The sequence below is a fragment of the Cervus canadensis genome, chromosome 2 (assembly GCF_019320065.1).
Source record: "Cervus canadensis isolate Bull #8, Minnesota chromosome 2, ASM1932006v1, whole genome shotgun sequence".
Lineage (NCBI taxonomy): Eukaryota > Metazoa > Chordata > Mammalia > Artiodactyla > Cervidae > Cervus > Cervus canadensis.
The window spans coordinates 83,109,967-83,126,731 of record NC_057387.1 but is presented as its reverse complement, the minus strand read 5'-3'; the positions used below and the strand labels follow the sequence as shown (position 1 = coordinate 83,126,731).

At 38.4% G+C, this 16,765-nt stretch overlaps 1 protein-coding gene across 6 annotated transcripts in view; it reads left to right on the top strand.

The window, feature by feature from the left end:
- Nucleotides 1-16,523, top strand: part of OMA1 (OMA1 zinc metallopeptidase) — a 59,795-nt gene extending 43,272 nt beyond the window's left edge. For 4 of the 6 annotated variants that reach the window (XM_043461150.1, XM_043461153.1, XM_043461151.1 and 1 more), the window contains exon 9: nt 16,071-16,523. In XM_043461150.1, coding sequence (XP_043317085.1) covers nt 16,071-16,277 — 207 coding nt within the window. In that variant the 3' untranslated portion in view covers nt 16,278-16,523. Of the gene's footprint in view, nt 1-2,440; nt 2,587-16,070 lie in introns of all 6 variants that reach the window. The other 2 variants (XR_006268150.1, XM_043461154.1) reach the window with 2 other exon arrangements.
- Nucleotides 16,524-16,765: the final 242 nt, after the last annotated feature.

Genomic DNA, 16,765 nt, shown 5'->3' with positions numbered 1-16,765 from the left:
TTGCCAAAGAAGACCTTAATACACAGAATCTAGAAAGAAGCAGGGCAGCAAGTCCTGTGGATATCTGGAGGAAGAGTCTTCTAGGCTGAGGAAGCAGCAAAAGCCCAGGACCAGAAGTGAGACTGTGCTTGTTTGGTATATTCAAGGAATAGCAAGACGCTGGGGCTGAATGGAGTCAGGGAGGGGAGAATGTTTGAGGTGTGAGGGGTCTTCTAAACCACTGTAAGCTCTTGATTCTTATTTCAAGTGATATGGGAAGCTAAGCAAGGCTTTGAGCAGAGGAGGCTTGATCTGGCTCAAGTGTTTTATAGTGATCACTGGGTCTCTTTTGTGGACTATAGGGGAGCAAGGGTGGAATCAGGAAGCCTATTTAAGAGGCTCTTGCAGTAATCCTGGTAAGATTATGGAGGCAGAAGAGCAGGAGAGAAATGGTCAGATTTTAGATGTATTTTGAAAAGAATGATGACTGGATTTGTTGATTTTTTGAGCTTACTTTATGCCTTTTATGAGCACTGGGTCAGCCAGACATAGGTTATTGAGACCTATCCTAAATACATTTCATTTATACTCTTAACTTTAAGGAAAAATACGTGAGAAATAAAGGGCAGTGAAATTTTCTTGATATAATATGTAGTAGTTATTCACCTTAAAAAACAACATGGGACTGGGACAGTCAGTTTCATAAGTAACTGATTTGTATTGAAGAGCACTGACTCTGAGTCTCAGTGGCACCCCAGACCCAGGAACCTCATTCTACCCTGGGAGTGACTTAATCTATCTCTAAATCCATAATAACCATATGGTTTTCTCTAAGAATTTCCTTTGCTTTTTATTTTTGCTTAATGAAATTCTAAAAATACATGGTTTGCTTAAATTGGATAATGAGTTCTACCTAACTTTTATCTGAAGCCTGTCCTAAATTCCAGGTTTTTGTTTCATCATCAGATAACTAAGGATCTTTAAAGAAGTAGTAAATGTTCTTTAGAGAAGTCTTTAAAATAATAATGGATTGAGTAGTGAGTACGACAAAAAAATGGTTGGAGAAACAGATATGTTATTTGGAAGCCAGTGACGAAGAAAAAAATTAAGAGATATTTTTCTTCTAAAAATAAACTATTCTAGTTCAGAAGCTTAATTTAAAAACCTCATATAATTTCTTGTATTTTTTCCCCCCAAGTGATTAAATTCAATTTGAAGGTAATAAAACTCTACTACAATATTGGGAGTAGTTCAGTGGTTGAAGTGAAACTGATAGTACAAGAGTATATTGTTAATTAGAATACATAACCATAATTCAGAGATTGGAATTCCCTACTATCATAGGTCTAATTTCTGTAATGAAAGAAAACGATTCCTCAGGCAATATATGGAATTATGTGAGTCTGTGTCCTCTTAGAGACTACCTTTTTTGGGTTAGATTTTCTTTAAGGTTTCTTTCCTACTAAAGTGAGGACAGTGTTGGGTTCCACCTAAAGCTCCAGTCCTTTGACATTTCAGACGTGATGTACATCTAAAGGGTGGTTGGGAATATTGCACCAGTGTGCAGAGGTGTCTCCGTCAGAGTTGAGGATTTCCAAATCACCAGGAAGTGGAGGTAGCTGAAGTGGTGAGAGTGAGTGAGTTCACTTAGGCAGCAAGCAAAGGAAGTGCTCTTGGACGCTTAGCAGTATTAGGTAGAGTCCGTGTTTAATTGGTAGGAGGATGAGCCTGTAGTAGATTGGGTTCGTAGGAAAAGACCAAGAAAGTCAGGAAAATGAGGTTCTTTGGTCCTCTGAGAATACAAATCTTGGTAACTTTGATGTTTTAAAATTTAAGTTATTAAAGATTGTATATTTTTTAAAATTGTTTTCCTGTAGATCATTACAGAAGTGTATTGTCTTACCATAGCATATTAATGTTTAAGATGTTTTAAATCCATATTTGATGCATTTTTCAACAAATATTTATTGATTACCTCTTACATGCTAGATTGTGGGTATTGTAGGTGTTGTGAACAAAATAGACAAAACCCCCTGCCCTCAGGAAGTTTATTTGGCAGTAAAGGGTGAGAGACAGTGAATAGAATAAATCAGTAATATACAGAATAAATCACCAATATATTGCATGTTAGTCAGTACTAAGTGTAAGGGAGGGAAATAAAGAAGGAGGAATTGTGTATTATCTTGGGCTGCCATAACAAAATCCATAGACTTGGTAGCTTAAGCAACAGAAATTAATTTCTTTACAGATTTGAAGGCTAAAAGTACAAGATCAGGGTTCTGCCTTAAGCAGCAGAAATACACTTTTCTCAATTCTGAGGGCTGGAAGTTCAACAGTAAGGTTCTGGCCTGTTCAGTTTCTGGTGAGGCCTCTCTTCAAGTCTTGTATGTAGCCATCTTCTCGCTGTGTGCCGTGTGGTATAGAAAGAGTGATTGCTTTTTGTGTCTCTTCCTCTGCTTAGAAGGCACTGTTCCATCACAGGGTCATACCCTCATGACCTCATCTAAGCATTACCTCCCAGAGGCCCTGTCGCTAAGTACCATCACACTGGGAATTGCTTCAACATAACGCATTCCAGGATGACACAGCTCATTTCCCAGCAGACAGGTAATGTGTGAGCAGAGGTGGTCATGGCTGCTGGAGAAGCTGTTTGAAATCGGGTTGGGTCAGAGAAGGTGTCCCTGCGAAGGAAGGTATTGGAAGGAAGCCTTGAAATAAGGGAAAGAGTGAGCCGTGCAGCTTCCTGGGAGGAGGAGCCGTCCAGGCGGAGGGAATAGTAAGTACAAGTCCTTGAGCAGGAGTGAGCCAGCTATATTTGAGGACCAGCAAAGAAACCAATGTAGCCGCTTGGGGTTAAGCAACAGAAGGTGGAGGGAGCAGGTTTTATAGGCCCACACACAAAAAAGGGCTAGATTTTACTCAGAGGTAGAGCAGCAGTGGGGCCTTCCCTGGTGGCTCAGTGATACAGAATCTGCCTACAATGCAGGAGTTGTAGGGGACTCGGGGTCCATCCCTGGGTCAGAAAGATCCCCTGGAGGAGGGCATGGCAACGCCCTCCAGTATTCTTGCCCGGAGAATCCCATGGATTGAGGAGCCTGGGGGGCTACAGTCCATAGCATCACAGAGCCGGACCTGACTGCAGAGCGCCTCAGTGGAGTGTTCTGAGCTGAGGACTAGAGGAGCAGCAGGATCTGTGTTGTATTTGAAGAGTGTGATCTACAGCTCCTACAAAACAGTATAATCATGTAATTTTGGAGTGCTTTAGTTTAGTATATTGTTCAGAAAATAAGCCAGATCCTTTTTTTGTTTTGTTTCTAAATCAAGCCTCCAAACTGGAAAAAAATATCCTTGCTTTTTTAAAAAATGTGAATTCTGAGATAATGCATGTGTAAATGCCTAGTTAAATATAGTCCTGTGATCCACTAGTATTTAAAAAGGATAAAGAAAGAGTTATAGTAATGATATTATTTGTAGTTAATGATATGGTATGTTATAATTTTATTTACTTGAAATAATCAGTTAAATTTAGGAAACACATATTCCACATATTCCGTTACCATAACAACTTGGGTGAAAAATTGAAGAACAGATGTTATATCAACCTGTTGATGTTTAATAGTATGACAATTTTTAAATTATATTCAAATTTTAAATTTATATATACCATACATAGCCCTTGAAAAAGATACCTTATTTAATTTTTTTCTGTTAAGTATCATTATACTATATGAATAGATGTTAATAAGAAAAATTGTATAATAACCTGGGGTTGAAACTTACTTGAAGGATTTATTTTACAACTGAAAGCATTTATACTAAATTTTTTATATTTCTTCTCTCACCAACTCTCTGTCATTCGTTCCTTGGCATGGGGAAGGGGATAGAGAATAATAGAGTATATAGGGAAAGCATTTAATTTGGAATTACTAGTTGTCTGGGGTTATGTTATTATAATCATAATTTTAAATAGGATTTATTTTTTAATACTCTTAGAACTTTCAATGTCAGCTTTATTTGTAAACTGTTTTTTAAATCTAGAGTTTCAAATTTACTACATTTAATTTTTAGGTATGAGAATCACTCAGTGGCAGACCATAAATGCATTCATTTTAATCTCATTATATTTCAAATTCTTTAAACTTTCAGGAAGCTGGGGGTTTTAACTCATGTATAAATCATTCTTACGTATTTATAATTGGACAAAGTAAATGCATAAATCATTAATATTATACATCTCATAAGGAGAAAATATGAGAGTGTTTAACATTGAAGTGAAATGTCGTTGTTGGCCAATGTACACAAACATACACTGTTCACCTTACAGAATTTCATTTTGTCTGACATGAAGAGTGTTGGGGAAAAGGCAAATATCATAGCAGCTACTGTAATTGAATTGGCCTCTGAATCATATAAAACCAGTAAGCCTGACAGTACCATTGTCTAAAACCTTAAAAAAATATTATGGTGCATTTGATGTGTATCTACTTGAGGCTGAAATGAATGGGCTATTAGAAAAAAATTGCTTTTAGGAGGAAAGAGGAGAAAAGTAATGATATTTTTAGAAAAACATGTTTAAAAAATGGAGGTGATTTTTTTTTTCCCCCTTGAAATGTCTTGGTTTCTGTTTTCAAAGGAGGCTTTTAACCTAACCATGAGACTTCTTTGGCGTTAATTTTTTATCTGTTCTTTTTCCTTTTTCTTTTTTGAACTTAGTTTATTTTTATGCATAAGTAATTGCTGTTTTACTTGATATGTAGTACCAGATATAGTTCATTTCCTTTTCTGTGGACAAGTATCATTTACAGTGTTTTAAGTTTTCTACAACTTACAGTGTGGTAAAATAGCTCTAAGGCCGCGAAAGACAGAGATAATACCCAAGGATGCACTTGATAGGACACCAAATGATCTTTTACTACCCATTTCAAATTTTTTCACAGTTTTTCTCTGTCTTTGTTTCCTATTGTCTTCTGCTAATCTTTCAAGTAGACACCAGATCAGATCATCCTGTCAGACTAATAAAAAACAAATTATTGATTACTTTTAAGTAGCCACACATTGTACTGTGTTTTCTGTTGTATTTTCTGTTCCTTGAAGTGGTAACCTACTGTTCTCATTATTTCCTGTTAAATTTGTTTCTAGTGAGTTTTTGCACTGAGGTTATTGATACGAAAATTTCAGATCTTTTGAAAAGTATATGCTCACTTTCAGAAATTAAGGAAGAGAGTTGGAAATTCAGAGAGTGTAAAGGGACTGATTTCATTATTCAGGAAAAACATTTAAACCTCTCATGAGCCATGAGCCATTTAGAATTAAAAGATATTGATGTAAAATCAAGGTTGAAGTTATAGAAGTGTAAAAATGATGAAAGTGAAGATAGAAAAAAAGGTTGCTTTTTTTTTTAAAGAAAAGATTTTTAGTTTTATTTTTGATGGTAAAAATGTTAAAACATATATGAAGATAGAGAATAATTTAAATAATTTAGTGAACCCCCATTTTCACTCACATTCAGTAGTATTAACTTTCTATACATTTGCTTCATTTGCCCCTTCTCTTACATCTTTCCCCTGAAGTATTTTAATGCAAAACTTATACATGAGGGCTTTCTCTCCTAAATCTTCAATATGCATTTTAGACAGTAGTAGTGTCTTCTTCTGTAATCATACCACCATCATAGCTAAGAAGATTAAGTAATTTCCCCTTAAATATCCTTTGTATACTCAAATATGGTCCCAAAATTTAGTTCTATCATTAGTTTATTCAAATCATGATCCAGCAAATCTGTATCCAGCAAACTCCCTGCTTTGTCCCTTAAGTCTCTGATTTTAGAACAGTCTCCCTGCCCTTTGTTTGTTTTTAAACATGTTATTGATGTGTTGAATAAATCTAGACCCACATCCTAGATTTATCTGATCGCTTCTTTGTGGCCTTGACCAGCTTCTTTCTCTGTATGCTTATAAGTGGAAGTTAACTTTTGGCAAGAATATTTTATAGGTGGTGCAGTTATACTTCATATGGCTTCACATCAGGAGTCTCTTAATCTGGCTGCTCCGAGTTCACTGATGTCACATTTGATCAGAGGGTTTGGAGGGTGATAGCATAACCCCTCCTTTGGGAATGTGGTTTCCCCCTCATAGCCAGCAAGTGATTGTGAGGTGGGGATATGGCACTCTGCCAAAGATCCAGTTCTTCAGTAACCTGAGAAGTGTCTTTAATTGAAGAAATATCCTCTTCTCTCTCAAAAGGCTAAGTTGATTGTGTCTTCAGAAAGTGAAAGTGTTAGTCGTCTCAGTCGTGTTCGACTCTTTGCGACTTTATGGACTGGAGCCCACCAGGCTCCTCTGTCCATGGAATTCTCTAGGCAAGAATACAAGAGTGGGTAGCCATTCCCTTCTGCACGGCATATTCCCAACTTAGGGATCAAACCCAGGACTCCTGCACTGCAGGCAGATTCTTTACTGTCTGAGCCAGCAGGGAAGCCCTGTGTGTCTTTAGGAGGAATCTATCTATGTAGAACAGTGAAGAAGGAACTTAGACCAGCCAAGTCAGCTCTAATGGAACAAAAGATGTTGCAGGCACAGTTTTCTCCTAGTTAAGAGTAGATTTAAGACGTAGGTAAGCGAGGTTTTTTTTTTTAAAAATCACAATGATGATGAGTGCGTAAGAGTTGAAAGGAAGGTTGGTCACAGATAATTGTATTGATATTTAATAAATAGGTAGTGTCTGAGAGCCCTCAACTAATAATACCACAAAGATCTTCATCTCAACTAAATCCAGCATTAATGACAAAACCCAAAGCCCCCCAAATGCCCATTTTCCTCAAATAAGCTTTAAATAATAGAAAAACTAAAAAAACAAAACCAAATCTCAAATCTCAGGCTAATTTTAAAAATTCACTTCATCAGAGATGCTTCCTTTGTGGCTCAAGTGGTAAATAATCTGCCTGCCAATGCAGAAGAACTTGGGTTTGATCCCTGGGGCAGGAAGATCCCCTAGAGGAGGAAATGGCAACCCACTCCAGTATTCTTGCCTGGGGAGTGATGGACAGGAGTCTGGAGTGCAACAGTCCATGGGGTCACAAAAGAGTTGGACACAACTTAGCTACTGAGTATATACAGAGGCAAAGCTGCATGATGAGGCTGATTTAGCTACATTGAAAGTTACAGGAAGAAGAATGACTTTACAAATGTAAGACACACCCACTTCAAGAAGTTACTTCACTTGTGAATACTACAGAGTAGCTATTGCAAAGAGCAGAATTGATGCTCCAGAGCAAAGACTTATAGATGCTTGGAGATAGAGCAACATACATAGCACAACCAAATTAAAACATCCGAAGCTAAAAAAAGTGTTTAAAAAAATGGAAGCATATTGAAGACACAAGGAAATCCAAGCTGCATGTAACAGTGATAAGGGTCATTTGTTTTGTCTTTTGACAAGACAAAAGACCTTTCTTTGACTTGTTTCTATGTCACATTTTTAATTTAGATAACATTTCTCAGGATGAGTTTTTAGAAGAATCCCAGAGCATCATGCAGGAGAAACCTGACATGAATATACCTATATACATGCATTTATCAAATGTTTGCCCTTCATCGCAAAGATAGGCTTTTACAAGATGCCGTGGTATAAAGAAAAATTTTAAAAACACTTAAAGAGACTTTGGATCTTATTTTTCAGAGTTTGGAGAAGTGTAAGAGTTTAAAGGGGAATGGAACAAAACCAACCAAACAAAAACCAATGGAATGAATACGTTTTGCTATGGTATCTAGCCAAACCAACTTTTCTTGCTTTTAAGATGGTGTGTGCTCAGTCACTCAGGCATGTCTGACTCTTTCTGACTCCATAGACTGTAGCCTACCAGGCTCCTCTGCCCATGGAATTTTCCAGGCAAGAATACTCGAGTGGGTTGCCATTTCCTACTCCATGGGATCTTCCTGATCCAGGGATCGAATTCACGTGTCCTGCTTTGACAGACCAATTCTCTACCACTTCTCTACTTGGGAAACCCCTTTTATGATGAAAGATCGCTTAATAAATGAAACACATACAACAAAGTGTCAGTGAAGTACTCAGTAGCAGGAGTGAACTTTCCAAATCCACTGATGCTTCAGAATTAGATAAAATATATAGGTTAGCTTGCTATTTAGCAACATATAGGATTGAGATTATAGCTTGCACCCTTCTCTTAGAAAACCAAAGATCACATAAAGGAATTAACAGAGAATTGAGTTGAACAGTACAAAAATAAGATTTAATGGACATTAGAAACTAAATGCTTGGAAATGAATGTTTATTTTCTTCTTGCGGGCGTGCGTGCTCAGTTGCTTCATTGCGTCCAATTCTTTGCGACCCTATGGACTCTAGTCTCCCAGGCTCCTCTGTCCATGGGGTTCTCCAGGCAAGAATACTGCACTGGGTAGCCATTCCCTTCTCCAGAGGATCTTCTCAACCCAGGGATCAAACCTGGGTCTCCTGTATTGCAGGTGGATTCTTTGTCATCTGAGCCCTGGTGGCTTCCCAGGTGGGCACTAGTAGTAAGGAGCCTGCCTGCCAATACAAGAGACAAAAAGAGATGCGGGTTTGATCCCTGGGTCAGGAAGATCCCCTGGAGAAGGAAACTGAGATAGCAGTCTCTCCTGGATGTTTAATGAATGTTTTATGTATTTGTGTGGAGATCACGCCTCCTTCCCTCTTGGCCTAAGAAAAGGAAACTTTCTCCTTCCCTCCCTCCATTATAAGATACTTTAATGGTAAGTATTTAACACTGAGCCCAGGATTTCAAAGTAGTTCATATCATAACACCAATTTAGATAAAACACCTGGCACAGTGCAAGACACATAGAAAATGAATGGTAAATGTTAGTTTCTTTCACTCCTAGTGGGAATCTTTAGGCTAGCTAATCCCATATTTAATGCTAGGTCTTCCATGGGATTCTTTGAACTGTATATTCTTGTTATGTGAATGCATTCCTGCTTTCTCTTAGGCTGTAAAAACTCTTAAGAATGTTTTTCCTATGACATTTATCATAATGATTTATTCATAGCTTGTGTTCTATAAATGTTTGTTTAAAATTCAGTATGCATTTATTAGATACTATTATGTGCAGTGCATGGAGTTAAATACAGAAAACAAAGTAAGGGAAAAAGCATATTCTAGTTATATAGTAGGAACGCCTTGCTTACGTTAAAAGAGAGGAAGGCATATTTAATAAGATAGATTTGAATTTATAAAAAATAAAAGGTGTTGATACCACAAAGCATAATAAAATAAATGTGGAAAGGAAAGTGAAAAAAAGAATGTTTCACCAACATATGTGATAAAAATCTTACTATGCAAAAGAGATGAAGACTTGATGAAAATATATGTGGTCTGTAACAGGATTCTGCTTGATAGGTAGAGGAGAAAAACAGTTGATGTGTGAAGAAATACTAATATAAGCCTTTATGAAGTATATATAGTTTTTCTAGCAGTTAAGGAAATGTAGCTCAGATGTTGCCGAAGTACATTTTATTCAGTAAAAGATTACTCAAGAAACGTAATGTGCAAAAAAAAGAAAAAAAGAAAGAAAAACCACATTACTACATGTAATGCAGAAGTAAGAAAACAACAACAGCAGAGGGTTCTAACTCCTTTTTCCTAAACCTTTTTGCTTTTCCCTGTGCGGTGCTAAGTGGCTTCCGTCACACCCGACTCTCTGAGGCCCCGGAGACTGCAGCCCCCAGGCTCCTCTGTCCGTGAGATTCTCCAGGCAAGAACACTGGAGTGGGTTGCCACGCCCTTCTCCAGGAGATCTTCCCAATCCAGGGACTGAACCTCGTCTCTTAACGTCGCCTGCATTGGCAGACAGGTTCTTTACCACTGGTGCCACCTGGGGTTGCTTCCATGCCAGCTTTTGAAAAAGATAGATTTGTTTTTAAGACAGATCTTAGGTTCATAGCAAAATTGAATGGAAGGTACAATTTCCCATCTACCTCTTGCTTCCATGTGGGCACATCCTCCCCCTCAATCAAAATCCTGCACCAGAGTGGTACATTTGTTACAGTAGATGAACCTACATCGCCACCATTATTATGGCCCAAGTCCATGGTTTACATTAGCATTCACTCTTAGTTGTACATTTGGTGGTGTTTTGACAAATGTATAATGGCACGTATTTATCCTTATAGTACTACATAGTGTAGGTTTCATTACCCTAAAAATACTCTTTGCTCTGTCTGTTCATCCTTGCCTCCTTTCTACCCCCTAACAAACAAGGATCTTTTTAGTGTCTCCATAGTTTTGCATTTTTCTGAATGTCATGTATGTAACTGGAATCACACACTATGTAGCCTTTACAGATTGGCTTTTTTTTTTTCCTCTTAAAAACACACATTTAAGGTTTCTCCATGGCTTTTTATGGCTTGAAAATTTTTCTTATTAGTGCTGAATAATATTCTGTTGTCTGCTTGTAACACAGATAATTTATGCGTTTACCTACCAAAGGACATCCTGGTTGCTTCCAAGTTTTGGCAATTAAAAGTAAATAAACAACTACTAGGCAGTGTTTTGTTTCCTGCCAGTCACTTAACCTCTCTAGGGTTCAGTTTTCTTCTCTGGAAAATTTAATGCATGATTTCTAAGAATTCTGAGGTTTGAAATTATGTGGTTATCTAGATAGAAATCATGCACTCTTACATGGATTAGGTCAGATGTGATTGTATGCTGATGACATTATAAGGAGATAAACCCTTCCTGGTGAAAGCAATCTGGTCCTATATCACAAAAATTACACTCTGTTCTTATGCTTTTGATCAGATGATTTTATTTTGGGGAATTTTCCTTCCCAACTGGAGGTTAGAAAATAGCATCTTTTTTTTTTTTTTAACAAAGATTTTCATAGCAGGGTAATTTATAAAAGCCACATAAAACAAAACTATGGGAACTATTCACAAGCCCAGTAATGGGGAAATGCTTGAGGGCAGGGATCCTGACTGTTCTGATTCAGGGGTATCTAGCACTTTACTCAGTAGTGTGTTCTAAGTTTCTGTTGAAGGCAAAAGTATTGACTAGGGTAAGGGAAAGAGAAGAGCTTGTACTGAACATAAAAGACTACTGGAGATGGTATTCTCTTCTCTTTGTTTGCTTTTTCACATCTCTCATTGTTAAACTCAGCTGTACCACCTGTTACCTGCTGAACCCCACACTTGGGCCTTTGCTGACACCCGGGAAGGCCTTGGGCGTGTGATGTAGCAGCCGTGACAGAATGGCTTCTCACTTGGGAAAGAACATCAGCCTGGTTGTAAAGGCGTTAAAGCAAGAGTAGTATGTCCCAGTTTTGCCAGGACAGTCTCAGTTTGTGCCTGGTGTCTTGGTGTAAATCTTACTTTAATAGCATTTCCTTTCACTCTCAAAGGTATCCTTGTTTGGACAGTAGGTCACCATTTGACTGAGGGTCTGAATTTCTGTTTACTTTAGTGCTGTAGCTGGGAAACGTTGTTTTTCTTTTTTCAGTCCAGTTTAACAAACATTTACTTAACACTGAGTACATATTACATTGTCGTATTGTGGGATACAAAGAAAATTCAGACAAGACCTCTGTCACCAAAGAATTTCACTTCAGTGCTTTTTACTCTTTATTTTGGTAACTCACAGCCTCATTCAGAGTCAGAGTCCTGGACCCAAGCTCTTGCCCTGGCCTCAGCCATTTAAAAAGACCCTTTTCTGACTTGCCTCTGGTTGTAAGCCCTCCTCGCCTGTGAGACCTAAGGGAATAGTCCCTTTTAAGAACCTATGCTGTCATCACAAGGCAGTCTGGTATTTGGGATAATGGAATTCCTCACCCAGATCCTTTGGGGCCTGTTTCCAGGGCCTGCGTGCACCTCTTCCCTTGGACACACGCACACAATTCCCTCCTCCTGCCAGGTGGGCGGTGACGGGAGAAGGGAGTGGACAGCTGGCCAGTGGCAGCAGCCAGGGTAGGCTCCCTGCAGCCTTACGGTGAAATTCAAGGTTGCTAATTTTGTGTTTGGCCATCAGCATCATTTTGATTGTCTTTTCCTCAAAGTAGAACAGAACATTTTTTATGTAGTCATTTTAGATATTTAAATATATGGTGTCTGAGCCTCCGTTTGCATTCTTGGCATGGACCCCACAGATGTCAGAAGCAGGCACACTCAGAGTAAGACCGAGATCCCTTCCCTGACCCGTGAGATCCCACATGCTCCGTGCCTGCCACATACCCACTCTGCTGCAGCTGGCCTGGCTTCCTCATCTCAAGTTCTGGCACTCACTGCCGCATTTTGGAATTATCTTCTTCTGGATACCCGAATTACTTCTTCCCTCAGGTCCTGTCCTTTAGGTCTTCCCTCCACCCCTCCTGGTCATTATTTTATCAATGAGATCTAGTGAAATGTTCAGTTCAGTCACTTAGTCGTGTCCGACTCTTTGCAACTCCATGGACTGAAGCACACCAGGCCTCCCTGTCTATCACCAACTCCCAGAGTTTACTCAAACTCATGTCCATCGAGTCAGTGATGCCATCCAGCCATCTCATCTTCTGTAGTCCCCTTCTCCTCCTGCCTTCAACCTTTCCCAGCGTCAGAGTTTTTTCCAGTGAGTCAGATCTTTGCATCAGGTGGCCAAAGTATTGGAGTTTCAGCTTCGGCATCAGTTCTTCCAATGAATATTCAGGACTGATTTCCTTTAGGATCTCCTTGCAGTCCAAAGGACTCTCAAGAGTCTTCAACACCACAGTTCAAAATCATCAATTCTTCGGCACTCAGCTTTTTTTTTTATAGTCTAACTCACATCCATACATGACTGGAAAAACCATAGCCTTGACCAGACAGACCTTTGTGGGCAAAGTAATGTCTCTGCTTTTTAATATGCTGTCTAGGTTGGTCATAACTTTTCTTCCAAGGAGCAAGCATCTTTTAATTTCATGGCTGCCGTCACCATCTGCAGTGATTTTGGAGCCCCCCAAAATAAAGTCTGTCACTGTTTCCATTGTTTCCCCATCTATTTGCCATCAAGAAGTGATGGGACTGGATGCCATGATCTTAGTTTTCTGAATGATGAGTTTTAAGCCAGCTTTTTCACTCTCTCTTTCACTTTCATCAAGAGGCTCTTTAGTTCTTGTTTACTTTCTGCCATAAGAGTGGCATCATCTGCATATCTGAGGTAATTGATATTTCTCCCAGCAATCTTGATTCCAGCTTGTGCTTCATCCAGGCCGGCATTTCGCTTGATGTACTCTGCATATAACTTAAATACGTAGGGTGACAATATATAGCCTTGAGGAACTCCTTTCCCGATTTAGAACCAGTCTGTTGTTCCATATCCAGTTCTAACTGTTGCTTCTTGACCTGCATACAGATTTCTTAGGAGATAGGTAAGGTGGTCTGGTATTCCCATCTCTTTTCAGAATTTTCCAGTTTCTTGTGACCCACACAGTCAAAGGCTTTGTTGCAGTCAATAAAACAGAAGTAGAAGGTTTTCTGGAACTCTCTTGTTTTTTCTATGATCCAACAGATGTTGGCAATTTGATCTCTGGTTCCTCTGCCTTTTCTAAATCCAGATTGAACATTTGGAAGTTCACAGTTCACGTACTATAGTGGCCTGACTTGGAGAATTTTGAGCTTTACTTTACTAGCATGTGAGATGAGTGCAATTGTGCAGTACTTTGAGCATTCTTTGGCATTGCCTTTCTTTGGGGTTGGAATGAAAACTGACCTTTTCCGGTCCTGTGGCCACTGCTGAGTTTTCCAGATTTGCTGGTGTACTGAGTGTAGCACTTTGACAGCATCATCTTTTAGGATTTGAAATAGCTCAACTGGAATTCCATCACCTCCACTAGTTTTGTTCATAGTGATGCTTCCTAAGGCCCATTTGACTTCGCATTCCATGATGTCTGGCTCTAAGTGAGTGTTCACACCATCATGATTATTTGGGTCATGAAGATCTTTTTTGTATAGTTCTTCTATGTATTCTTGCCACCTCTTGTTAATATCTTCTTCTGTTAGGTCCATACCATTTCTGTCCTTTATTGTGCCCATCTTTGTATGAAATGTTCCCTTGGTGTCCTTATTTTCTTGAAGAGCTCTCTAGTCTTTCCCATTCTGTTGTTTTCCTCTGTTTTTTTGCATTGATCAGTGAGGAAGGCTTTCTTATCTGTCCTTGCTGTTTTTCAGAACTCTGCATTCAAATGGGTATATCTTTCCTTTTCTCCTTTGCCTTTAGCTTCTCTCCTTTTCTCAGCTATTTGTAAGGCCTCCTTAGACAACCATTTTGCCTTTTTGTATTTCTTTTTCTTGGAAATGGTCTTGATCACTGCCTCCTATACAGTGTCATGAACATCTGTCCATAGTTCTTCAGGCACTCTGTCTATCAGATCTAATCCCTTGAATCTGTTTGTCACTTCCACTGTATAACTGGAAGTGATTTGATTTAGGTCATACCTGCATGGTCCAGTGGTTTTCCCTACTTTCTTCAATTTAAGTCTGAATTTTGCAATATGGAGTTCTGAGGCACAGTCAGCTCCCAGTCTTTTTTTTTTTTTGCTGACTGTAGAGAGCTTCTCCATCTTTGGCTGCAAAGAATATAATCAATCTGATTTCATTATTGACTATCTTGTGATGTTCATGTGTAGAGTCATCTCTTGTGTTGTTGGAAGAGGGTGTTTGCTATGACCAGTGCATTCTCTTGGCAAAACTCTGTTAGCTTTTGCCCTGCTTCATTCTGTACGCCAAGGCCAAATCTGCCTGTTACTCCAGGTGTTTCTTGACTTCCTACTTTCGCATTCCATTCCCCTATAATGAAAAGGACATATTTTTGGGGTGTCATTTCTAGGTCTGTTAGGTCTTCATTGAACCGTTCAACTTCAGCTTCTTCAGCATTAGTGCTTGGGGCATAGACTTGGATTACTGTGATATTGAATGGTTTGCCTTGGAAACGAACAGAGACCATTCTGTCATGTTTGAGATTGCACCCAAGCACTGCATTTTGAACTCTTTCATTGACTATGAGGCCTAGTCCGTTTCCTCTAAGGGATTGTTGCTTCTAAGGGATTCTTCTAAGGGGTTCTCAAGTCCCCTTCCCTGCTTCTCTTCCCTTAATGTGCATCGTTATCCAAGATTTAGAAGCGGTAAAAGACTGAACTGATTTTTCCCCTCAGATATGTTTCTTTCAAAATCCCTTAAGAATCAAGACTTTCTTCTCTTAAAAAATTTCTATTTTAGTTTTCATGTTTTAAGGTCATCCATGTACCCGCTTTAAAGAAGCCCATAGTTCTCTGAGGCTAGTATGTGAAGCAGCAGTCTCCCTATCCTGCTTCCAGTTTCAAGGGTAACTGCAACTCTATAAAGTGGTTCTTTCAGTACCACTGAAACATGCTTATATGGCTACTTAACTTTTTGGTGTTGGGTATTATATGTTCGTTTCTCCCCACGGAGGATGAGAATTAAGCTCCCCCTGACTATGCATACATAGGCATGAATACAGCTCTCCCCCTTTTGGTTAGATAAAGATAGATTTTTTTTTTTTTAAAGATAGATTTTTTTAAACCCTGTATACACTAATCACAGCTGAGCCATGTGGTATACTACATTTACTTTTCTTTTCCCTGCAGCATTTTATTTTCCCTGGAGTTAAAAGGTGTCGTGATTTTGACTTGCTTACTTGTCTAGGTTATTAGCATCATTTCCACCCCAGACTGTCCCACTTATGTATATCTTCTTTCATTGTGTTCACATCTATTTTTGTTTTTTTCTTTTTTCCTCTTGAAAAAAATCTGAGTCTTAAGATCTTTTTGACCTGAATATTATTCTCAGGATTGGCTCAAGTTTGACAAATCATAGAGATACCTTCAAGAAGCCTTGTTTATCCCCAACAGGACAGTGGGCAGTCATTGCAGATACAGTTGTTCTTTGCAAATACCTTATTTTTGAATAAATCATGTAAATATGACTATTTACTATGAATTTACATATGTTCACTTTTGCATGTTGTATTTAAGATCCCTTTATTGCAGAAATACAGAATGTATTTTTATTTCTCACTGTTTTAATAAATTTTTATGTGTATATATATTTTGTATTGTATTCTTTCTTTATAGGCTCTCAAAATTAGAGAGACCTGTAATTGCCCACCACTTTCTGGACCAGACCCTCGATTACTATTCAAACTCAGCATGAAGAATTTTCTTGAAGCAGAGAAAGAAGACCTAAATATCACTGTTAAACAGAAAATGGATACTCTTCCCATCCAAAACCAGAAGCAAATACCATTAACATGTATAGTGGACAAAAGAACTGGCAGCTGAATTAAAATTTATGAGACACAGGATACATGAAGAATGCAGCAGTCCTTATCATTTTCATGTTATTTTTTAAAAATGATGTTTGAAAGGAAAAAAATGGATACTCAGGGTCAAATCATGTATATTACAGGTATTATCTAAATTCTTACACTAGGTATTTATTTTTCGTGAAATATTGATGTATTTAATCAATTTAAAATACCTTCAATGAGGAAAATGCCACAGAATAAATTTATATTATGTATTTTACTCTGTCTTATACTTTTGATTTGGGGGGAAAACCTCTAGAGGATGAAAAATCAGAATATCAGAACGTGAAGTAATTGTTATCATCTAGAGGGTTCCAGCTGAGCCCAAACTGAATTTAAGAGTCTGGGTGGTTATCAATGAACTAGGAAACTGGTAGTCTGAAATATGCAGAAATTGGTTTGCATTAGGACTGCAATTATGTGGAATAGGGCACCTTTGACTAGAGAGTTTCCTGATCCTCA